Below are 26,767 nucleotides of genomic sequence, written 5' to 3'. Positions count from 1 at the left end.
CTTATTTTTGTCTCTCCCAGAATGTCTATTATCTTAATATTCAGGTTTAAACCCATATAAAACTCAGAAGGCTAGGTCTGGTATCCAGGACACAATACTAGAATCCATCACTTCACATCTGCTCTTTCCCTAGGGTGTGCTGCATAAAGGTGGAATGCTAACTTTGTGGTATCTATCCTAATATCACATAAACACAGGCATTTTGTTTATGTTTATGACTTACCTTCAGGAATAACCACATTTGCTCCTGGGTGAGGTATGGTATAATTATTTTCTCGAGATGATTTCCAGAAAGAATCATTTGACCATAAGCTGAAAACAGAAGAGAAATAGTTCCATTAAGTATTGTCTTTATATACTTAATGATCATCATCTCCTTATACTAAATGTTTTGGGATGATAGAATGCAAATTAGAGAATTTATAATTTCACTAAGTAGGCAAGTTAATATGTGCAATTGCTATAATAACACACACGACCTCACACATATAGCTTTTTTTTCCTCCATTGAAGAAAACTTGCTTTCTTTCGATAATCTGACTCACCTTTTCTCTCACTAAATCCTCATTGTGATACACTAATTTTGGCTAAAATGTAAATTATTTAATTTCCTTATAAGATTTCACATGGTAGAAGGGCACCTGGGTGGCTCAGTCAGCTAAGCATCTGAATCTTGATTTCTCAGGTATTGTGAGACTGAGACCCACTCCAGGCTCCATGTTCAGTGGGGAGTCTGCTTGAGATTCCCTCTCTGCTTTTCCTTCTGCCCCTCCCCTGGCTTGAGCTCTTTCTCTCTAAAATAAATAAATCTTTTTAAAAAAGATTTCATATGGTATAAAGTAAAAAGAAACTCATCCTTTGTCCATTTAAAGACCCTTATATATGGTTCTACTGCCTGGGGGGAGCATGAAAGAAGATATGGTCACTAGATTCTGTGAAGAGAGGAATAGTAGGATGGTTTATGAATTGGTAAGGATAAGTCAAAGAGGTTAAGCCTCTGGGCTGGGATCAGGGACGGCAGGTCTGCAATCAGAATGAAGTTTATATTAAACTGAAGGAGATATAAAAACTGCTTTGGCGGAGAGGCAGTCTCCGCTTTTCGTCGCTATACCATCTAGAAACCAACTCAATGCAAATTGTTGTAGAGAATGTTATTATAAATTTGATGATATTTTCCTACTGGAAAACATTCACAATCAGAGTTGCTTTCTGAAGTAGTAAAACTTTTAAAAATTCCATGATACTAATTCTTGAATTCTACAAAACCGTCAATATATAGTTTGGTTAAAGTATATTGGTATTATATATTTGAATTACTAAACCATATTACTAAGAAATACGTTAAAAATTCTGTTATAAAAACTTGTTTTACTAAGTTTAAAAGAAAGGATAGCAGTTAATTTAGACTTACAATAATACATTATTTTTCACGAAGCAATTTCAGAAAAACTTAACAGTTGTATCTTTCTAACTAAAAAATCTGACCAGCATTATACAGATTCAATCATTGATTTTATCTAGCTTTTCTCAAGATTAATAGCCTTTCATTCTTATCCCCACCAGCACTGTATTATGCATGATACACTCTTCTTACTGTTCATTGTTATGATCAATAAAGCCTAGATAACGCTTAAACAAAGCATATGTGGGTTGCATGCTAGAGCTTTATATCCTAATCTTGAGGTACCAGTTCTGGATCATGATTCTGCTTGTTTTCACTGATAGCTATCTATATAATATAAATTAATAAATCCAATTATAGCTATTTCTAGTAAGCATAATTCATACTGTGGGGGGAAAATCTATGCTAAGACATATACATACCAACATATTCCTCTATCACATCCTGGTCTAGACCAATCTAAATCTACTATGTGAGTATATAATAAATATTAATTAAATTTTCAGTAATTTAACTACCTTAGACTATGCAAGTACTTTTGGGTCAATAACCTTGATGGCTCATGTCTCTTATACAGCTCTCTAGTCTATTTATGAGCCATTCTACTTTCTCCACTGTCCCTGTGTAATACGGCCAGAGAGCAAAAGTGGCATTTTCAAAATGTAATTTGGAGTACATCACTTCTCAGATGTAAATCATTTAAAAGTTTCTTCTATTTCTTTATGCTAACTGTCTGCATGACCTGAATGGTCTGATTTCCACCTGTTTCCAACACCATTTCCAGGCCCCTCTTTTCTTCACCAGGGTCCAGCCATGCTGATTTTCTCTCTCATAGATGCCACACTCTCTCCCATACTAGGGCCTCTGCCCAAGATGCTTCCTGGGCCTAGAACACCACATCCCCCCCCCCTCCATCCTTCACATGGTCACCTCTTTCCCAGCCTTTGGGTCTCAGCTGGAATGTCCCCTCCCTTGAGAGACTATTCCTAATCACCCTACCCAAAGGAGGTCCTTGCCATATTGCTCTCTATCACACCCCTACCCCTTTCCCTTATAATTTTTATCACAACTCACACTCATGTATTTAATTTTCTGTTTACTTTGTTGTTTTCCTGCTTCCTTGTGTTGGCATCTGTCCCTTTGAATTGAATGTGACTGTAATGAGAGCAGGGACCACATTTGTGTTGTTTACAATTGGCTCCTCTGTGCTTAGCACAGAGCCTGGCCATAGCAAGTGCTCCAATATTTTTTAATGATCAAATGAATACATCAAAAAAATTCAATTATTATTCTTTTGTGCAATAGCTACTATTCTATCTGCATATTTTGAAATGTAACTCACTTCATAAAAAAAACATTGGGTTGTACTTGCTGCATAGTAGTGGCCTAAGTGCCCACTAAATGTTAGCTTTTATCATCACTATCATTATTTTTATGATTATTATTTGTCCATAAAGGACATAAATATACATCAAATCAGGATTATACCTTTAAGGGTGTTGAAGACTAGTACCAACCATCACATGCTAGTACCATGATGTATGGTAATTACTATAATACAAGATAGAGAGTGGTGTTTCACATGAGAAATAAAGGTAAAGAGCTACGCAAGTTTCAAAGATAGAAAAATCATTTTTAACTGTCAGAGTGAACATATATTAGGGGATCAAACATTTGAAATAAAATTAAATAAGTTGTATTATGAAATCTGACCATGACAGTTATTCTAGACAAAGAGACACCACCTGCTAAGAAAGCATTGGATTAATGAGGAGACTTAGTTTCTGGTGCTATTCTGGAAGTCTCATCAAGTTTTGTGATTTTGGGTAATTCACTAAAGGCCATTGGCTTCAGCTTTCTTACCTATATAATAAAGGAGTTGGTCTAGTAATCCATATCTAACATTCTGCAAGTCTAAGGCCCAAGTGAAGTAATCAGTATGGAAGTTCTTTGTGACTTAAAAGGCATTGTACAGGAGGAGGGCATTATTTTCTCACCGGAGAGTGACATGTGAAAAGAATTCTGTTAAATGCTATTGAAGGTATTAACAAACAAAAGGCCTATATACTTATATATGGATGGTCGCTTCCTGGGAATTGGTTTTCTTGATGGGGGATGTACAGGAAAGCAGTCCTGGAGAATGCAGCAGTAAGCTTGGAAATTAATAATAACATCTTTCACATCAGGATCCAGGGTCCCTGAAATGGGCTGAGACTGCTGAAGATCATTTCTTCCTGACACTAAAAGTGAAGGAAAGCACTTTAAATATGATCAAAGAACTTAAATGTAGACAAAATCATGGCAATTTTAAAATATGCTTTATTTTATTTTTTTAAAGATTTTATTTATTTGAGAGAGAGAAAGAATGAGTACACAACCAGGGGGGACAGACAGAGGGAGAAGCAGACTCCTGCTTAGCAGGGAGCCTGACATAGGTCTCGATCCCAGAACCCTGAAATCAGGACCTGAGCCAAAGGCAGATGCTTAACCAACTAAACCACCCAGACACTCCTAAAAATAGTCTTTACTAGCTTGATAGAGTTCAAATTTATGGACTATTTATGGAAAATTCTGATGAAATGCACATGTCTTATTGAGAATCATACATTCAAAATTACTTTACAAAAAATATTTTGGAATTCAAAATTTATTCTTAAATATTTTTTATTTTCCCAAAATTATAAAATAGTAAAAATGGAAACAAAATACTTGATAGCTTCCTTTCTACTCATTTCCTCTAATTTTGTGAAATAACTTGTAGGGCTATGTGTAAGAGTGTTGGTGTTATCTCCAAACATAGTAAGTTCTTAATTCAACTCAAGGTCTTTTTCTTTCTTTTTTTTTTTATAAATTTTTTAAAATTTTTATTTATTTATGATAGTCACAAAGAGACAGAGAGAGAGAGAGAGAGGCAGAGACACAGGCAGAGGGAGAAGCAGGCTCCATGCACTGGGAGCCCGATGTGGGATTCGATCCCGGGTCTCCGGGATCGCGCCCTGGGCCAAAGGCAGGCGCCAAACCGCTGCGCCACCCAGGGAACCCTCAAGGTCTTTTTCAACATAAATTTAGTCTCCAATCCATGTACTCAGCAAACAATTCTTGAATCCTACTATCTATAAGGCACTGTATAACATATTTTCCCACCAAGCATTTTTTTCTTTCCTTTTAGACAAAGCGTTAGATAAAATAATCACTTTTGCCTAATGAATACATACCCAAGTAATAGAGAGTACTTGTGTTAGCTTCAAGATGCCAGTCTCCATTCTTGCTTGTATTCCAACTCAGTGGATTTGAAGAACCATTCCTCATATCAATAACATTAAACATATCAGGATTTTGAGTAAAGTTGTGAGATATGATTACATAGTCTTCTTCCTATAAATGTTTGCCCCAAAATATCATTGTATATGTTAACATCCTGAATAATATACATTAATTTTGATGACATATATTTAGCCCTCATATTAAGACTTAAATTTTGGTTTCAGTTTGTCATGTTGCATTCATATTTTGTTTAATAACATTTTACATGTTTGTGGCAATAATGCTAATTCTATCCAAAGGCAATGAAACTCTCTCTGTATACACACATATATATAGGAATATTTCATTTCTGTAATATCTGAAAACATTTAAAACAATGCTAAGTATTGTTTATTGGTTACTACTAGAGTGAGGAATGAGATCAGGGGAAGCCATACAGGGGCTTTCCACTTCATTGAAAATGTTTGTTTGGGATCCCTGGGTGGCGCAGCGGTTTAGCGCCTGCCTTTGGCCCAGGGCGCGATCCTGGAGACCCGGGATCAAATCCCACGTCGGGCTCCCGGTGCATGGAGCCTGCTTCTCCCTCTGCCTAGGTCTCTGCCTCTCTCTCTCTCTCTATCATAAATAAATAAAAATTAAAAAAAAAATGTTTGTTTGTTTTGTTTGTTTATTTGTTTATTTTTAAAGATGTATTTATTGATTATATATAGAGAGTGCACACACAGGGAGGGGGGAGAAAGACTTAAGCAGAGTCAGCACTGAGCATGGAGCCCCACACAGGGCTTGCTCTCCCAACCTTAAGATCATGACTGGAGCTGAAACCAAGAGTTGGATGCTTAAGTGACTGTGCCACCAAGGCACTCTGAAAATGTTTATTTCTTAAAAAAAAAAAAAAAAAGTAAATATTCACTAAATGTTAGATAGAACTAGGTGATGGGTATACAGGACTTGGCCTATTATTTTCTTCGGGTTTTATTTAAATTTTTTTTAAAAATTTATTTGAGAGAGAGACAGCATGAGGGAAAGGACAGAGGGAGGGGGACAAGCAGACCGCCCGCTGAGCAGAGAGCCTGATGTGGGGCTTAATTCCAGGACCCTGGGATCATGACCCAAGACAAAGGCAGACACTTAATAGACTGAGCCACCCAGGTGCCCTGTGTTTGGTATACTTTAAAATACAAATTACAAAGCCCTTAACTGGTACCTGGAATATCATAAGCACTCAAAATACTATTATCATGGTAATACAGGACACAAGCTTAGTACTATGGGAATATGGCAAATTCTAATTCCTACACAAGGTTTCTTTTTTTAGCTTGCTTTTTAGATTTAGGGTAGGTCATGAAGTGTGTGCAGGACATGTCAGTATGTGAGGGAAGCATATTCTGGGTCTAACAACTGGTATAAGGATAAGACCTAGGCTGCATTTGCATAATATGTAATCATCATTATTAGAAGATGAATTTTAAAGCTTTTTGTATACCTTAAATCCATAGAATGTTGATGTATAAGATATGTTGGTTATGTGATCTACATCTTTAAAATACCAATTAATGTGCTTTGCATTTGGAATCAGAGCCATCCATCCAGACATATGAGTCAATCGTTTCTTCTGAAAGGGAACAATGCTTGTGCCTGTAGCAGAATATAAAACAAACAAATAACAGTGATCTCTACCTCTATCTAGAAAATTCCTCTTTTTTACGAACAAGTGCAAATGTGAAATATTAGCTTAGTCTACGGAAGTCTCCAAAGAGGTCAGAATAACATTTCATTACTTATGTTCTAATTGTCATTTGTTAACTGAAGGCCCCAATGTTTAATATTACACTTAACTGAAACATAAAACGCCTTCTCACTTGGAATTCTCAACTGAGATGAAGTCTTTATTCCTTAGGGAAAGAGAAAATTCAAACACGATGATGATTAGGACTACTATGACAAAAGTGCTTAAATATATTAATACAATTCTTTATAAATATCGTTGATCTAAAATAGAATTCTGTTGCTATTCTTTTAAGAACTTAATTCTTCAGGATCCTTGATTTGCAGAGTATGAAAATATAAATTCTAAAAAATCCCATATTGGGTGAGCTAATCAAAATCTGTATAACAAGTACTAAGTACTACTGGAAAATTTTGATTTAAAGCTCTTAAGAATCTAGTCTACTACCAGACTTACCATGAACACTGGCCATGATACCCTAAGGTTTCTGAATGACAAACTTGGAACCAAAATTACTTGTTATGGGAAAAACTACTTAATTTGGTAATGCTTTATTCATGAAAGAGTGCCTGACAACTTCAGCTACAGATCTGAAAAGATTTCTTACAATATAAAGAAGAGATCTATGATTGATTGTCTATATTCTATTTTTTCCTCTCCATTCCCTCTTTTTATCTCTAATTGAATTTATGTTACATTTGCAAACTCTTCCCTTACAAATTTAGGGGGAAGAAGCTAGATGAAAGATTAAGATAAAATAAACTATTGTCCTTTTTCTTTGAAGAATAAGGCAAAAAATTTCCAATTTCAAAGAGGAAAAAATTCATTCATTCTCAGGCTTGTGAATTAGCATTACATTTAAAAACACCATGAGTAGAGACCCTAAAAAAGTACAGTTCCAAAAGACCTGCAATGTATGAGAAGAACTATGATGATTTGAATTATTCAGCAAATATTCATTCCTCTCCCCTCCCTGAATGCAGAGTAGGCATCCCTGATCTGTTGATGTTGGATGACATGATATTCAGAAACGTTTGAAAAGTGCTTGCTGGATGAAGCTTGCCATCTTGAACCTCTACCACTGCAATGTAATGAGCCTGGCCCCAGGTAGCCGGCTCTCCCTTCAGCCTGTGCTCTGGAATAAACACACATGGAACAACCCGAATTCAACTCTTGGGGAGTAGCAGAGCCCACTGGATCCTCACCTTCAGGCAGAGCATCCTAGAGCACAGCCAAGATCAACCAAACCAGTCCTCAGATATGAGAGGGAAAACAATATTGTAGGTTTAAGATATTAAGTTTGGGGATAGTCTATCATGAAGTAATAGATGAAAAATCACTCAATACCTCCAGAATCTGCACTATGTTTGACAGAACCAACCTCCACTGGAGTTATCTGATGTATGGAATTATACTTTAACCTAAACTTCCTTGATAATTCTCTTTTATAAGTACCATGCACTAACTGCACCACTGGAGCACTTGATAATTCTCTTTTATAAATAAAATGAATTGTGGGGTACCTGAGTGGCTCAGTCAGTTAAGCATCTGACTCTCGACTTCAGCTCAGATCATGATCTCAGGGTCGTGAGACTGAGTCCTGTGTCAGGCTCCACTCTGGGCATGGAGTCTGCTTAGAATTCTCTTTGTTCCTCTGTCCTTCCCCATTCATACTCAATATTTCTCTCTAAAATGGATAAATCTTTTTTTTAAGATTTTATTTATTTATTCATGAGATACAGAGAGAGAGAGAGAGAGAGAGAGAGAGAGAGGCAGAGACACAGGCAGAGGGAGAAGCAGGCTCCATGCAGGGAGCCCTACATGGGACTCGATCTCAGGTCTCTAGGATCACGCCCTGGGCCAAAGGCAGTGCTAAACTGCAGAGCTACTCGGGCTGCCCTTAAAGAAAAACCTAATTGTCATTTTTCATAGTTATTTGTGTTTCCTTAATTTTTTTCAGAAGCACTCATTTTCAGTATGCTGATTTTAAGCATCTTAGACTGAAATTTGAAGTTGATATTTTTTAAAAAAATAGTATCATTAAGAGTAAGTGTCTCAAATTAATTTGCCATCTGTCTATACTATCACTAATAGTAAGTGTCTCAAATTAATTTGCCATCTGGTCTAACTTTACATATATATTCATAGAGATACATATATTCATACATATATATGTAAAGATACACACATCATCATGCATAAGATACTTTAATAAAGATATCTATAGATAAGTGTAAAGTTTAACCAAATCTTATTTCCCACTGTTCTAGTATATTTGTTGAATTTTTGATTCATTTAACATATATATATATAATTAAAACAAGTGATCCTTTTTTTCTGTTTTTAATTTTTAATACTAAATCATTTTATTTGGCTTTAATGGAGATAAAATAGTCAAATTTCTTGACTAAGAAAGATGACCTATTTTTCATGTCACATTAAAAAGGAAAAATACCTTGTGTGATGTTTTCTCTACTCTGTAATTTGGTCCAAGAACTACAACTAATTCCACTGCAATTCAATACTGAGTTCCCACTATTTGCCATGTCTTGTATTGAGTTATGTGGGTGACAGAAAGATAAATTTATAGATCTTTCCACCAAGATGTTCAATTTAGTAATAAATAAAAATCTTCTTCCTGAAAGGATCAGGCAAAAAGGCACAGAAAGACTTCACAAGAAAGCTACAATTTCATAAATTCAGAAGTATTAGACTTCTTGATTCAAAAATAAAAACACAAATAAAAATTTCTCTCTAAAATCATCACTACCACCACCACCAACAACAGCAAGAAAGCCCAACAAGGACAAAAAAAATAAGCCCTAGAGGCTTAAAATGTTTAAATATTACTCCTTAAAATTAATAGAGTAAGGTATTTATATTTTTTTATCATGCTGTATTTAAAATAATTTACCTAGGCTGGTTGTATATCTCGGAGTCCTCTGTAAAATTATCTTAGACCATGTTTTATAAAAAGCTAACGTTCGGTCTTTTCATATGTTGGTCATAAAGTATTTGGAGATATGATTAAAATTTTTATCATAAGTATTTTATGACCTGGAACCTTAGTAATGGGAAATGCTAACATATTACCTTACCAGATAAAATAACCCCATTTGCTTTTGATGTTTTAATTAATTTTAGTTTTAGCTTGTTAGAAAAAATTCATAGATACTCTGCTTAAAATACCGCTTATTGTATCATAGTCTCTAAAAGTTTAAGTAGTGGAACTCCAATCCAGTCATCTGGTTATCACAAGAAAAGAAATGGCTGTCAGGTTCATATCATTAAGTCACTGGGACAGTGGGTATTAATCATTACCCAGAGAGTAGGTGTATGGCTCTTTCAATTCATAGGAGGAAGAAACTCTAGTAAGAACGTTTTAAAATTAAATATAATAACTGATGACATCATAATAAATGATAGAAGAGGTGCCGCATACTTATTGTTTTCCCTGTAGATCCATTTTTCGCCATTCTCCATGAGTTTGCACTATGGGAAGCACAAGAAGAGAGGCAAGAAGGAATGTGAAATGGGCCACTTATTCCTGACTCTCTCCCTGTGAGTGAGTAGGGGTCCTCAGTGTGCTCCTGTATTTCTCAACCAACAGGCACATCCCCATTTAACTTTCTTGTCTGGCTGGTGTAAATGCCAAATGGGTCATAAATAATGACAGCAAATTAATGTAACCAAGTCTGTTAATGATGTCAAGCTCATCTGGTATTCCAAATATGGTATCTTAACTGGAACAAATGAGTAAGTCAACAATCCCTGGACCCGGTGTACAGCCACTGACCTAGCAAATGTTTCCCCACCCCATTTCAATCAACAAAGATAATCAAAAGGGTCTGTCTTCACTGGCAGAGTTGATGGTATTCTTTTACTGTCCTGTTCCAGTCAACTATGTCAACTTTTCTATTCTCTGTTGTAATATTGTCTGGAGGTTCCTTGAGCAGCAGAACATCATGCTAGTCCATACATTTATTCACGACTCCTCACATGCCCATTTTGGGTGTGTTATTTGTTTCCTGCCTGGTTACAGAATATATATTGTGCCTTTTTCTATGTTCCAAACAATTAGTGACAACTTAAAAAGATGACGAAAACCAAAAACCATATTTAAGTTAGTGGCTTGAACTATTATATTTCACTTACCAAAAGAGTCTGAGAGAACCACATCCTTTTCTAGCAGAGTTACTGGAGAAGGTTTGTTGAATGCCAAACGGTGGAAGCTGACTGTAGTGTCACAGACAGCCCCAGGGAATCCAATGCTCCACTCAGCTTCCTGACTACAGTGAGAAGGGTCCAGCAATGAGCTGTGTGGAATGACGGTGTGTCCTCTGTGACCTAGGATATGGACATAAACTACATGTTTCCTATATCATGTGAGAAAACTAAAAAATAAAACAAAACCCTGAACTGTCTACAACATATAGCTACTGTGACCCATAGTACACATAACAAAATCTAAAGGTTCTGGTACTTTTTTTTTTTTTTTTTTTGCAGGGGCAAGAGGACCTCGTGCAGAGGCTTTGCAGTGGGCTCTCTAGTCAGGGAGCTTATTGTAGATAAAGCTGAAACACAGGATCTGAAGCACCCAGAGAGCCCAATAGGGGATGGGAAGTAGGATAAGTAACTTGCTCAAGGACACACAAAAGGATTCAAATCCAGGCAGTCTGACCATAGAGTCCATACTCTTCCATACTCTTCGCCAATGGATTGCCAACTAATACTAAATATCTAAGCTGAATTAGATAAACTGATAAAAGTTACACAAAGTTTTTTATAGTAGAACCATCCAAATGTTCTCCTTCTTAAAGCCACGATTAGGGGGAGGGCGTGGCAGGATGGGGTAACTGGGTGTTGGGCAAAAGCAGGGCATGTGATGTAATGAGCATTGGGTGTTATTTACAATTGATGAATCACTGAGCTCTACCTCTGAAACTAATAATATGCTATAGGTTAATTAATTGAATTTAAATTTTAAAAAATTCCTCAATGTTTAAAAAAAAAAAGCCACAATAGGAGACAAAGGTCAAAAAATGTAGTTGAGAACTTAGTCTGTCTGATTATTGAGATGAATCTTCTTGCATCTTACAAAGTTTTTCAAAAGTAAACTGTCAATATCTGTATTTACTTTTCAATTATCTCAAAGTACTATGTGGAATCACACACATGATCCTTGCTATCTTATTTAGATAAGTCTTATCATTAAAAATGTGTAAAGATACTAAATTCTGGAAATTATGAGTATTTACAGAAAACGTAGCATATTCCAAACTTGAAATGGTAAAAAAAATTAGCATTGTACTAACAAATTATGTTGAATTTTGTACTATGGTTAACATATTCTTTGAACTAATTTCAAATTCAGAATTTAGATTGGAAAGAAAAGGGTTAACAGCAAGCCTGTAACTTATTCCTTTCCCCTATTTTAGTAGGATATATCCAGTCTGCCTACATTGCTTATGTAAATAAACCTGGAATATATACATTTATGAGGCATGACTGGCTGGAATATATACATTTATGGGGCATGACTGGCTTGGATAATCATGTAAATAGTTTCTTATCTGTATAATTAACTGAATATACAATGAAAAGTTTCTAAAATAGAAATGATTTCTTTTTGTAGTCAATGTTTCCATAAATATTGCTCAAAATTTGCTCTTAATTCCAAACCAAAGTGCAAAGACAAGACAAAGGATATTTGGGGAGGCTACATTTGACAATTTAGGTCTCTTCCAGAAAAGAATGTCTCATCTCTGCCTAGTGTTGACCTGTGTCCTTAAATCATTTGCAAAGTCTGGTGCTGGATAAGATCTGTGATTCATGTGAGTCTGCTTTGATGGTTCAACTCTCTGTGTTCACACAAATATATGTGCAATGTATCTTATCAGAAATGGGACATAATGTTTACCTGTAAGTGAGCCATCAACATCAACCAGAACCACTTCATGTTCCCATCGAAAACCAGCCTTGTTTGGTGTGTGAAAATACTGGATGTCGACAAATTTTGCACTCCAGCCTCCACACCTTTCATTACAAACTCCAGTGATGGACGTCACTCCCAAAGCTACGCAGTTGGGACGGTCAAAGTTCATAAAGTGTACAGAAGATACAGTCAAGCCTTCACTGAATGGGAGAACCAGGCCTTTCCTTGTGCAAAATACAGACCCCATTCCCAGTTCATCGAGATGACCAACTATTTTGGCATTTTTAATCACTGCTCCATTGGTTTCACCCCATCCTCCAACATAAGGAGCAAGAATCCTCTTGGTCTCAATTCCAGCCTCAAAGTTATTTACCATCACAAAGTTATGGAACTGAAGGGCACCTCCATTGACCCATTCAGCTCCTTTTTCACAATTCCAAGTAGTAAGTGAACTGAAGATTGCAGGCACTGGCACTGTAGAAGTACAAGATCCTGTTTGCATGGGGAAATATTCTTCAAATATCCACAGTCCAAACCAACCTTGCGAATGAACAGTGTTGTTAAAGAATTCTCCAAGAGGAACTCTTTTTTGGCAAATGTTTCGGTCATAAGATGGCCCATCAGGGTGGTTGTTCATTCGGTACCAAAAGCCAAAATGAGTGCCACCAGCAGCTGCATTGTGTCGTATGGTATTGTTTGGGTTGGTTACCCAAAATGCAGCTGGGGTCACATCATCATTTAGAAGACTAGTACTTTGCTGCACAAATACTGCCAAGTTATATTGCAAAATATTGCCATGTTCAATACCATCTTCTATAAAAAATGCTCCACCCTTGATATCATATATAATATTCCGCTCAACCAGCAGGTGATGTGTGTTATGGATAGTAACAGCTCTGTTATAGGTCTGGTGAATTGCACAGCCTTTTACATAAGATTTAAACTGTAAATCTCCAAGCAGGTGCCAATGTATTGGATATCGCCCCAACCGGAATGCCTGGCCAGCATGGAATATCTGTCAAGCCCAGAAATCATAGCTATTTAGTGCACACACAGACTCATAATTTGCCTGGCTTACATTTTCTTGTTTCAAACAAATCTCCAACTTTATAATAATTATTATTAATACACTTATATCTCCCATATTGTTCATGTTTATGATTCAAAAATGTTATGTGACCTTCAGCCCACATTGTTTTATTCTATATATAATAGCCCATACTTGTTACCAAATGAATGAATGAACAAAAGCCATCTTTGAATCTTCTGCTTTTTGCCTCAGTCTATTACTAGACTTCCATGTTTAGCAAAATAAAACCTCTCAAAAACTTATTTTTCTCTTTCACTTTGATTCTTATATAATAAGACATTTTTGAATGTTTGCCATGTGCCAGATATTGTGCTGTGTCATATATGCATGATCACAGTCATTACCACAATCCTATGAAGTAGCCAGGTGTCAATTTCATTTTATAGATGAATAAATTGAAGTTTACAAAGGCTAAATATCTTCTTCATGGTTATAAAACTCCATTTAAACCCAAGGTGGTGCGATTCTACACTTGGTGCTATTATTTACCACTGTGCTGTGCTTTTTTTTCAATAGGTCTATGACCTAGTATTTAATACAGAGGATGCCAGTGTGTGAGAGTGTGTGTAATATGATCCCATAAGGTTAAGAAATAAAATGTTAGGGTACCTATTTATTTTCATTCTTCATCTAAACATTAAAAATTAACTATTACTAATCATTAATACACAGTTTGACCCTGGCAACCTCACTCAGTCCCGTATCTCCATATGTCACATATGTGTAACAATTTTAGGAGTTAGGGAGTTTCATAAAATACAGATGTTGACTCCATCACCCTCAATTATGTTATTTGCAACTTAGGTGATCCCAGTGTAATGTATTTATGGAGTTTACTAACCCTCACTTTCTCTCCTACAGCCTCTCCCTCCTTTCCTCCCATCCTTCCTTCCTCCCTTTTGCTGAATACTTGACAAAAAACTATGCTAAACTCCGACTATATGGATTGAATATAAGTAAGATACAGAGGGGCTCCAAATGTCTTGGGGATAATTTGTATATTTATGCATTTATTTATATATTGGTTCGATTAACAATCAGTTGAGAACCTGTCATATGCCAAACACTGTTTCAGCCACATGAGAATCAGCAGAAAACCAGAAAGACAAAATCTTGGAACTAATTGAGTTTATGTTCTAGAGGGAGAGATGGAAAATAGATAAATGTCAGGAGTTACGAGTGAATAAAGGAAAACCGGTTTGGGCAGTTATTTCTTTTTTTTTTTTTTTTTTTTTTAAATTTTTATTTATTTATGATAGTCACACAGAGAGAGAGAGAGAGAGAGAGAGAGAGAGAGGCAGAGACGCAGGCAGAGGAAGAAGCAGGCTCCATGCACTGGGAGCCCGACGTGGGATTCGATCCCGGGTCTCCAGGATCGCGCCCTGGGCCAAAGGCAGGCACCAAACCGCTGCACCACCCAGGGATCCCTGGGCAGTTATTTCAAATAGAGGGTGAGAAAAGGCCTCTCTTGAGAGAAAACCTTTGAGATGACACCTGACTTGAAATGAATGTGAACTATACAAGAATTTGGTAGAGAATTTCAAGCATAATGAAGAGCAAGTGCAAAGAACCTGACACAGAAATATGCCTGATGTGGTCTGTTAATACAAGGAGGGTAAAATCATAAAAGATAAAGTCAGAGGCCATCTGGGGAACAGATCGTGTGGGTCCTATGGAAAGGACTTGGGCTTTTTGTTTTAGGTGTAATATGAAGCCATTCAACAGAGTGCAGCAAGATTCATAATTTAAAGTTTTTATTTGGCTTTGGTGTGGAGATTCTCTTGGAAAAAGAGTGGATGCAGGATGATCAGTTAGGAGAAAATCATAGTCATCTAGGTTAGAGGGGACGGTGACTTAGGTGAGGGATTGAGTGGCAGTGGTGGAGACAGTGGATGCAGGTCATTGTATCTTGTGGGTAGCGTGGTTAGAGCTTGCTGATGAATTTGATGTGAGGTGTGAGAAAAACTGAGAAACAAAATTTTGGCATGATTAAATGGGTGAATAACTGGGTGTATCAAATTTGCCTGTTTCCTTATCTGTCTCCTCTACTAGATTATAAGCACCATACAACAAACAGCAGGAGTTCAGTGCTTTTTTATTGTATGCATAACCTTCGACAAACCATTGTGAGTTAACAATGATGCCTCTTACCTCTACATATTCTATTCTTCCAATTACCATGTTAGCACTAGGTATGGGAGCATGAAACATAATGCAGCCTCCAAACTGGTCACTTCCTGTTTCTTCTCCAAACTTTCCTTGGAAGCATGTCTGTGTCGTAAATTCACCTTTAAAAATATTTTTTAAGACATCATAAAGAAAAACTATGGCAAAATCTTTTAATTATATTAAGATTTTCATCCATACCTAATTGTATCTTTTTAGTCATATATAATTTTAACCTCATCCTGGGATATAATTATTTGCATTCACATCATTTCCTTCTCTAGATAGTAAGAAAGTTAAGTACCTTGTCTCGTTCACCTTTGCATTCCCTAAAGTACTTATGACAGAATTTTTTTTTTTTTAGAATTTTTCAAAGATACAACTATATACATATTTTAATGGTTGAATGAATGCTGACGAGGACATTTTGTCTTATCTCTGAAGCTTTGCCCCATGATTTGGGGATTACCATAATGCAATCTTACATTTGTGTAGCACTAGAATATACATTTTGTCACTTAAGTCCTAAAACTATAATAACTGGGTGGAACAGGAAATATTCTTAGTTAGGTTTCATGAACTGGAATCAGAATGTAAATTGTTAGACACTGAATCCAGAGAGCTTTGTCTCATATATCCCATTGAAGGAAAGGCTATATTTAAGCTTTTGTTAGTATTTAACTTCATATCTGATTGTAATGATATTAGTTATTACATAAAATTATCTATCTACCTACTACCTACCTACCTATCTACATACACACATGCACACACACACATAGGCACACATATAAGAACTGTGGAAAGTTAAGCATAGCCATGGAATCAGTTCTGTGTAATGACACCTGAGTGGAAGAGACACATGTCACTTCAGGACCAAAGTAATTAACTCCTGTTGCTTGACTCACCAGCCATGACATTACTTCTGTCCAAGAGATCATAGCACTTCATGCTGAAGTGAAGCCTCCATCAGCCTACATCCTAGAATCGTTACAATGAGCATATTGGACACGTGCAGCATGAATGAGAAATCTTTCTCATTTTAAATCCCTGCCATTTAGGGCTTATTTATAACTAGAGCATAACCTAGCCTGGAAATTTTCACTGGGGGTGATTTTGCTCCTGCAGAACACACTTTTGCAATGTCTGGAAACAATTTAAGTTGACACACTCTGGCTGCTGAAATTACCAGTGTCAAATCCATCAGGACATGCTGGTATTTTGTTACTCCACTCCACATGATCAGATCCTCTTATTAAAATATTTCTTGTAAGAATTCCAACTTCTGCTCTCGCTTCAAACAAGGTTCCATCAGGGAGCGTGACAGTGGTTCCTAAGTGTGTGTAATTCAGTGGATTAGTTAGCAATATGTTTGTGCCATCAGCAGATACAGATGCAATAGTCCTCTTTTCATTCTCTTGTTGACTGTGTCTGTAAAAAATTTAACAAAAAAAAACTTTCAAAGTTAATCTAAATCAACATAATCTTATTTTGATGCATTTGTCTTATGCTCTCTGAACACTTCATCTGTAAAATAGGAAATTTTTGAATGTCACACAATATTCCAAAGAGGAATTTGAAGATTGTCTTTAACTCTTAGGGTAACTGAATAAATTTTACAAACGCATTTCAAATAAATATTCTCCACATGCTACAGTTGTTCAGAGAATGGTACTAATTCCTATAAGGTATTTAAAAGAACTATTCATGGGGATCCCTGGGTGGCTGAGCGGTTTAGCGCCTGCCTTTGGCCCAGGGCGTGATCCTGGAGTCCCAGGATCGAGTCCCATGTCGGGCTCCTGGTATGGAGCCTGCTTCTCCCTCCTCCTGTGTCTCTGCCTCTCTGTGTGTGTGTGTGTGTGTGTCTATCATAAATAAATAAATAAATCTTTTTTTTTTTATAAAAGAACTATTCATTTATAACTTTGAAGATCACACTCAATGTTTCTCAACTGAGGATGATTATAACCCCCATGAGACATTTGGCAATGCCTGGATACATTTTTGGTGGTCACAAATCAGAGGGTGCTACTGGCATCTTGTGGGGTGCAACTAAGGATATTTCTAAACATCCTATAATACACAGGGCAGCCCCACACAGAAAGGCTTATCAGGTCCAAAGTGCCAGCAGCGCTCAGATTGAGAAACCCATTCAGAGGGAGGCCATTGGAGGTTCCTGAGTCAGGAAAAGAAATGACCAAGGTGAAATTTAGGAGGTCTTATTTCTACCACTTCATCAATACACCTCCAAATCCAGTCCAGCCACAGCCAAAGAGCTTGTCAATTCTACCATACTCATTCATGTATTTTGTCATTCAGCAAATATTTGCTGAATGTCCCACCTGTCTTCTAGGCACAGAGCCAGGGATGCCAAGTAGAAAGTGCCCCTGACTTTCAGGAGACATGTGTCAGTGCCTGCTGGTATATTATCTACTAAAGTACGGTTGGTGCAGTCAACAGGGGTAAGCTTAGGGGAGTTATTTCTGTGTCTTCCTGACATTCTCTTTTGACTGTCTCTTAACAAATCTTTTTTCCCTCTTTAAATACCAATTCAAATGACTATGTCACATTGTCAGGTAAAAAGCTACCTCTCTCAACTTTTCCCAGCCTTTTTCCTGGATTCCCAGTACATTCTGTCTGACGCCCTGTCAGTGAGCCCTGTTCCCACACTGCAGTCCCATCAAGTCTGCTACTGCCATCCTGTCTGCTTCTGTGTCCTTTCTGCTACCTGGCTGCTCCTCTAGGTAAGGCACCTAAAGATTAAGTCATTTGTATGCTGAGCACTTCGTACAGTACCTGTAACAACTCAGTAACAGTGTTTGATTGATTCAACAAATTAATGCAGAATGAATTCGTGAGGGGGAGAAAATAGAGGAATGTAGTCCAGATAGGGAGCTGATGTCTAAATTCCAGGTGTCTAAATTAAACTGAGAGCATGGAAAGACGATGGAAGAGACATTACAAGGGCAGAACCCAAAGGACTTGGTGATGTGCAGGAAACGAAGGACGCTGGTAGTAAGAAAGTCACTGGGAGGTTTTGGGAAGATCAAAATTAGATTGCAAGGGTTTAAGGGGAAAAAATGGTTAACAAAAATCCAATGAAAAAAATGAGTATAATATTTAGGCAATTTAATATATTTTTTTAAAAGACAGATGGGGGGGATCCCTGGGTGGCGCAGCGGTTTAGCGCCTACCTTTGGCCCAGGGCGCGATCCTGGAGACCCGGGATCGAGTCCCACGTCGGGCTCCTGGTGCATGGGGCCTGCTTCTCCCTCTGCCTGTGTCTCTGCCTTTCTCTCTCTCTCTCTCTCTCTGTGTATGACTATCATAAATTTAAAAAAAAATTAAAAGACAGATGGGGGCACCTGGGTGGCACAGTCAGTTAAGTGTCTGACTCTTGATTTTGGCTCAGGTTGTGATCTCAAGGTTGTGAGACTGAACCCCAAATCGGGCTTCACACTTAGCATAGAGTCTGCCTGTGACTCTCTCTCCCTCTCCCTTTGCCCCTCCCCACCCTCAGCTCTCTCTCTCTGTAAAAAATCATCTCTTTTTAAAAAATTAAAAAATTAAAAGATAAAATGGAAGTGTCTAGAAAACAGGAGAATAAAATTGTTTTTCATGATAGTGAGTGGATGCAGAAACCCACAACCCCAAAAAGACCCAGGAAAGGAACTGTAGGGAAAGGAAGCCAGGGGAAATTGAGGGCATATCAATAGTACAAGATCCCACAGGTGGTATAGAAAAGGCTCGTCTCTCCCAAATTCTCTTGGATTTGGATGATACAGAGATTTCTTTAGAGAAGGTTCTGCAAAGTATTTTTTATGTTCTGTACATCTAAATACACTTTTCATTCCTTTGTAATATCTATTTTTTAAATATCTTTTATATAGTATTTACTTTCAGCCAGTTCCACTCCACTCTAAGTACTTATGCATACGTAATCTAATGGAACTCATCTAATTCTTACAGTAATTCTGAAATAGACACTAATAGCATTCCAGTTTTACTGAAGCACAGAGAGACGAAATCTTATAGCTGCAGCACTCGTAAGTGATATTGTTGAGAGGTGGACCCAGGCTGACTAATTTTAGAAGCAGTATTCTCAACCACTTGCTTTACAAATTCTCAAATACAACTTACAAATGAAATAGTGAAGAGTGGATTAAATTTGGTGGGAAATTTCTTAATTTTGGTTTCTTAAAACTAAATATTGCTGAGCTAAATTACAAACTTAGCCTTTAATTTCATATAGAAAAGCTATAAATGAGAACTTCCTATTTTATTACTAAGCCCTGTCATTTTGCTGCTTTTTATTTTGCCATTATGTAATTAAAATTTCTTTCAAAGGCAGAAATAAAAGGGCACTTATAAAGCCAAGTATATATTTAATTCTTTCTAACATCTACAAGTCTATTTTTAACTTGGAAAATGGCAAACTCAAAATGCCATCTTGAATTTTAATTCTAAATTGAGTCATGACCTTAACATAATTTAGTTGTTTCTTATCATAAATTACTATTTGTTACCTGATATGCATAACCATATCCAATTTTGCTATTACCCATAATTTGAACAATAAAGCAAAAAATAAAGCTCTTCTTGCTCCCTTTCCCTACCAATATTCTCGGTGTAGCTATATTACTTTTGATCCTTTTATTTCTTGTTTGTTAATACATATGATTAAGCACAAATTAAAGGTCATAAACTGTTTCAATTGTAAAATGTCAGACATATAAAAGGTCGTATTAATCATCACTCATTCTATAATAATTCTCTTTGATCCAATCATTACTAACAATCCTGCTCCATGGGAACCACTGCCAAGACTGTAAGATATGAAAGAGTTTGCTGGCTGCTTTCAACCATGTTCTTTGGCAACCCCAAATAAAGCAGTTCATTTACATTTTTTGCATTCATTAATTTATTTAGCTAAGCTCTAAGTCAGAGGTTTCTAAATGACTTTTGACAATGCTTTTTTCAAGCAAAATCTTACATGAGAATCTAACTGTGAAAAACAACTAAAGTATTTCATTAGTATACATTCTATAAACTCAAATTACTTTTCCTTATTGTAAATTAATCCGTGAAAACAACACACTGGTGTTCAACCCAGTGTTAAAATTTGGCAAATACATACTTGGCTGTTCATATTTCTTTATTAGAGCTTTCAAATTTTGATCAAATAGTTGTGAACCTTCTGAATCATCCTCTTTTACATAGTTTTAAAAAATCTCTGTTCTAAATTAAAATTATCATACACAGAAGACATCATACCTGTGACCTGTGCTTGCAATTACAATCTTATCTCCTGGTTTCCAAGTTACTGCTTCTTGTAAAATCAAGGTTCTTTCCCCTGCCTTTGCAGTATGAGCCAGATGAGTCCAGATCACAGAAACAGGCAGACCTGAAGCCAACATATAAGCTAAGTATTTCTAAAGATTCATTTTCTTGCATAGTGAGAGTTTTATGCATTTAAAATATTTGCCTGAATTGAATAAATTTGGGGAAGGTTCATTAGATGTTAGATTTTATACCTTTCTCAAAAAAGAAAAAGAAATATTTAGAATACTTGCTTTATAAAACTAACAGTTAGGTTTATGATAACATGTGTAGGTCTAGAAAACTAAAAAACATCTGCCTGCAATGATACACTCTACTTAAAACAATCTTCTTTATAGGAACACAATATAAACATGGTATGATACTATTGTTAAAACGGGCAGAAGCCTATGATCTTTGCCATTGTTGATAGAAATCACTTAAATTGATAATCTAGAGACAAATGAAATGTGTAAATTTCTGAAAATTACATTAGGATATTTATTTAGCACAATGCAGGATGACAGTTATCATAATAGGGATGTTTATACGTTCTAAATTTATAAAAGAAACAGATTATTGCAATATAGAAGGCTTTAATATAAAAAGGACTCACACCATGCTTCCTTTAAATAAGTAACACTGATACTTCAAACATGACCATAATCATTTTTATATGCTGATAAATTTCCAGAATATAGTTATGTAAAACTATAACTATAAACGTATATTTTAGAAAGAGCCTATTTTAAAATACAAATATAAAAAGTTATAGTCCTCTGCTTCCAGACTTAATGCCTTTTTATACAGATAAATGAATGCAGTAAACAATCACTATGTACAGCGGTAAGCGCAAAAATACGCAAAAGGTGTTATGGGAACAAATGGAAAGGAATAAGCAGAAGAGTGTAGAGAAGACCCAGAAGGTTTTTTGCTAGAAGTAGCCTTGGTTGCGAGTCTTGGTAGTATGAGGGGCTGACAGGCTTTGGATAAAGGGGGATACATAAAGACAGGAGGAATCTGGCAAGTTTTCATTTAGAGAGAATTATCAGGAGAATTATCTCTGGTTTTCTGGCTAGTATCTCCTAGGCCAATTCCCTGAGCCCTTTTGGCTGCCCTACCATGCAGATCCAGGATTCCCTCTCGGACAGCCAGAGTTTTGGCGCCATATACTGGGAGCTCAGGAGATCGCAGGTGTCCATGCAAAGTAATGACTGCCCTGTGTTGAAAGGGGGATGCTTCTGTCCCAATCTGCAAGTGATTTCACAAGCATCATTCAAAAAGTTAAAACTCAATATCCACAATTCTAACCCCACAGAAGTCATCCTTTCCTTTGAGAAACCAATTGTTCATTCCTCAGTTCCTTTCTTATGAAAGATAAACCTTTAATTTTCTAGTCAGCCAAGTATACTATGTCAGATCTTTGGAAAGAATACTGAATGACTTTAGCCATCTCTCCGAATTATTTTTTTTCTGTTCTATTTAAAATTCTGCTCTATTATAATACACTATTATCTTTCCATTAAAAGCACAGAATACTCTGGAAAACGTTTCCCCAGAAAAAGGATTTTAGACCAATAATAGAGACCTGTGTAAAGATAAACCTATGAGAGATTGTTATAATTAACTATCCATTTTACACATAATATTTTATAAAGAAATAGAGTTTAGCGATGATTATATATTAGGTTCTCTTATATACCTGAAGAATGCCTCCGTCTGTAATTAGAATATTTTCTGCCTGCAGTTCAATATCAGCTTCATCAAATATTAGAGTTCCACCTATGAACCACACAATTTTGAAATACAACACAAGGAAAATTATTATTCAATGCTATTTATTTAATTAGACTTAAAAATTTATTAAAATTAATTAAATTAGAAATTAATTAAAATTAAATCTGCTATCATTATGCATTTCACTTAACTTCAGCTATTAGGCAACATAAAATATAAAAACTTCAGAGAAGTCCCAGGAGTTGATAGAAAATGAAATCCCTAGGCAGATTGTTTTGATCATTGTTAGTTTCAGTGCGTTTAAAGAGTGCCCCTAAAATGAATTAAACTTCCATAAACACAAGGCCTCAAAATATAAATTAAGAACCAAAACAATTAAAATTAAAGAAAAGTATTTTTTTTTATAGAAATCATTATAATGCTGACATTACCAACAAACCATGAGAAACTCCTAACTCTGTGAAACAAAGGATTGCAGAATGGGAGGAGAGTGGGGAGATGGGGTAACTGGGCACAAGGAAGGCACTAAGGAGGGCACTTGATAGAATGAGCACCAGGTGTTATACTATATGTTGGCAAACTGAATTTAAATAAAATATTAAAAAAATACTGCTGACATTACCTCTGAACTTTTATCCCCTAATTTGCACTAGTAACACCTATGGCCTGATTGGCATTATTAAAGAATGTGCTAAGATATATTTTTATGAGACTGATGTAAATGTGTGAACAGTAAAATTCTACTTATCCAAAGGTCCAATAGTTAATAACTTCAAATAAATGAAACACTGCTATTATCACAGAAGTTAAAACCAAAACAAAATATAAAGGTCTTTGAGCAGCTAAAACCATTATGGCAAGGTTTATACATGAAAGCCCAAAGCATTTTACTCTTGCCAATCTATCTCTTTAACATGCAATTGTAACAGTTCTACTTAGTTAGTCTTCTATAGTAATAACAGAACATCAAGAAGCAGAGAGAACCCCAACTACAATGAAAGCAGGCTCAAAGGCAAAGGTGAGAATCACAACTGGCATCCAATGGGAGCTGGGAAGTCATTTAGTATAGAATTTAGCAAATCTCTATAATTTTATAACCCCTGGTACCCACTATGCCAGTTTTTTTCTAAATGTGATATTCCTTTCACTGTTGTGATCCACCACAAGTGCATAAGCATATGTGCATACTCATACATAATTAAAACAAAAGTTTCCTAAAACAACATATAACTTTAAATGATGCTTACCCATAAGAATGCAAGACATTCTGATATGTTCTATCCTATTTCATTAAAAGATTCTGGTTATGATACACTAAATATCTGCAAACCACATCAGATTCTAATGCTCCATTTAAAGAACACAGTACTCCACCTTGCATTAAAAACATCATACCACTATGGATGTTCATAATCATGAGTTTTAGTTAAATTTACTTCACAAAAATATACCATAGATAGAATCTAATAAGACTTTCAGAAATTTACCCTGAATAAGCAACATTTTCAGAATAGGTGTATTTTGATCCAGCAAAACTGTCTGTCCTTTTGTAATAACAACTAAAGACCCTTCCTCTGGGGGAGATTTTCCTCCCCATGAGAAGTTGGAGGACCAAGCATCAACATACAGGAAGTCAGGATCATCCTGTAATAAAACAGGAAAGACTTTTAAATTGAGAGTTATCAGAATTCTTCATTCAATTTCTCAAAAAAGAAATCTAAACCAGTAAACATTTCCATTAATAGTAAAGTATAATCTACTCTATGTTATAGCTGCCTATTGGTTTATTTCACAATAATAATAAAGTAAAAAATTAATTACCAATTATCTTGGAATCCAGATTAAATAAAAACTTGAAATCATAAAATGTTAGTAATAAGCAACAAAAATATGTTAACTTTAAATTTAGTATGGTTACATCTCAGTTATTTTTTGGAGACATTAACAAAGTAAAAAGTCCATTACCAATTACTTCATATCCCATAATGCCTTTCTATTTTTTATTTTTTTCCCTATTTTTTGTTGCTATGATTACCACATTCAACAGCACTTTTACCAGTTTGGCCATGCCAAGGCTTCTGATGTTGACATGCACTGGAGCCCACCCTGAAGGGCTATGGGCACTTGTCATACAGATGATATACGTCTTGTTGGAATATTCAACATTACATTTGGCTTCAGCTATGGTGATGAGAACATCTTGCACATTTTCACTGTAAAGAAAAAAGGGAGGAAACACCGTTGTTTTTTCTCAAATTTTTAGTTCCCACTGTCAAACCCTATAACTGATATGCATTATTGCAAAAATAATGATCTTACTCTCTGATCCACCAAAGTGCAGATTGACACTTTGTTCAGTAGTAAAACTTCAAAATATTTGTTGAGAAAAAAGTAAACAAAGGGATTAAGCAGCCAGGAAATAAAACTGTACAAATTAGCAGGCCTTCCAGTGTTGGAAGAAAACTGTCTGGGTTCAATTTATTGAGAGATTCTTTGTTAGTCACTAAACAGCTAATTTTTTAAGAGACTTTCAGGGATCCCTTTGTTTGTGTGATATTTTCACCACATTCAAAGACTTTAGAATTTAATATCCACGTTAAAATGCAAGTCCAAGGTCTTGAGAAATTATGTACTTGAGGAATTAAAATGGTCTTTTATGATTTAGATGAACTGAGGTTTTGAAGTCAGCCTTATCCACTTGAAGAATGATGACAGTGCAGTACATAAATTTGAGCCAAATAATGAATATGTTTAGGAAGAAGGAATCTGGCCAGCTACAATGAATGGATATGATGTATGAAGACATGTTTCATTGACCCAATGAAGCAGATCATGGTTGGTGATGAGATGGTGAGGGAAGCATAACAAGATGTGATTTATTCTTAGGATCTGACTAGGATTTGGGGCAAATTATTTAACCTCTCTAATTTCGGTTTCCTAACCATAAAATGGGATAAAAATATCTAAGAGGGTAAGGCAGGAAGTTTCCATGGGGTAAGAAGTGCCTGACATGAAGTACTGGATAAATGTTAGCTATTAGTACTATGATGTGCCTCACGCATGACTTCTGAGCAGATGGGTACACATTACATGACTATATTTAAGCACTGATCTTGCATATGAGAAAGCAGGAGTAATGGTGTGAGCTTGCATCTATGTGCTGATGTATGTGTATGTGAAGACAGTACCTGAAGCCTGATCCCGTGATTGTAAGTCTGGTGCCCCCTGCTGTACTGCCTCTCTTCGGATATATGTCGGAGATGAGTGGTGTCAGTGACATAGTATATGTAAAAGGAGTTGTGGAATGTGACAAATCCTTCCCATTGACCACACTCACTTCACACGTTTGCTCAGGTCCTCTGCCTAGGAGAAAAGGACTGAATTGAGAATAGTTGGGCCATCAGGCCTTTATTCATTTCCAAAACCCCCAAATACTTTCAATAACATCTTCCTTTTCCCGAAATCACTTCCAATATACACAGGCTATATGTCAAGTAATAAGGATCTCTAGCAATAGCCAAAAACATCACAAAGTTCATGCACATTATCAAAGGGAAAAAAACCCCTTAGATCCTTCCTTGGAGCCTCATACTGTAGACAATTTTGCAAACCTCCCTGTGTAGGGTTCCAGCCTATAGGATACAACATTGCGAATCAGAGCAGGAAAGGAGGAACTGCTAAGGCATGCATGCTGGTGACAGCTGGAAGCAAGGTAAGAGACAGAAATATCACAGACACCCAGCACAATAGTACAAAGAAGAAGCAGAGCTGGCATTAAGACAACCCCAAAGCCTTGACAAATCTTGACAGCACTGTTGCATTTTTTAAAAAAAATCAGCATATAAACTGATGTTGAAAGTATAAATAAGCTGATTCATAAAAATATTATATTTTCTTTAATATTCTTTTAGAAGCCAGAAAAGAGGGGCACCTGGGTGGCTCAGTTGGTTAAGCATCTTCCTTCGGCTCAAGTCATGATCCCAGGGTCCTGGGATCGAGCCCCACCCCAAGTCCCACATCCGGCTCCCTGTTCAGCAGCAAATCTGCTTCTCTCTCTGCCCCTCCCCACTCATGCCAGATATTTAAACTTCACAATAACTAAAGAATTAGGATTAATAATATCTCCAT

General features: G+C 36.3%; 1 protein-coding gene across 1 annotated transcript in view; it reads right to left on the bottom strand.

Moving 5' to 3' along the window:
- PKHD1L1 (PKHD1 like 1) overlaps positions 1–26,767 on the bottom strand; it is a 147,879-nt gene that overhangs the window by 49,508 nt on the left and 71,604 nt on the right. Inside the window, 14 exon segments of the mRNA XM_038555350.1 lie at positions 224–312; positions 3,471–3,642; positions 4,618–4,777; positions 6,150–6,301; positions 10,548–10,739; positions 12,313–13,342; positions 15,569–15,705; positions 16,773–17,014; positions 20,858–20,987; positions 22,024–22,153; positions 22,605–22,684; positions 24,127–24,283; positions 24,696–24,852; positions 25,828–26,002. Of these exon segments, the coding sequence (XP_038411278.1) occupies positions 224–312; positions 3,471–3,642; positions 4,618–4,777; positions 6,150–6,301; positions 10,548–10,739; positions 12,313–13,342; positions 15,569–15,705; positions 16,773–17,014; positions 20,858–20,987; positions 22,024–22,153; positions 22,605–22,684; positions 24,127–24,283; positions 24,696–24,852; positions 25,828–26,002 (3,003 nt within the window).

The sequence above is a fragment of the Canis lupus genome, chromosome 13, assembly GCF_011100685.1.
Source record: "Canis lupus familiaris isolate Mischka breed German Shepherd chromosome 13, alternate assembly UU_Cfam_GSD_1.0, whole genome shotgun sequence".
In the NCBI taxonomy this organism is placed as follows: Eukaryota; Metazoa; Chordata; class Mammalia; order Carnivora; family Canidae; genus Canis; species Canis lupus.
The sequence above is the reverse complement of the archived record's forward strand: the minus strand, read 5'-3'. Positions and strand labels throughout refer to the sequence as shown.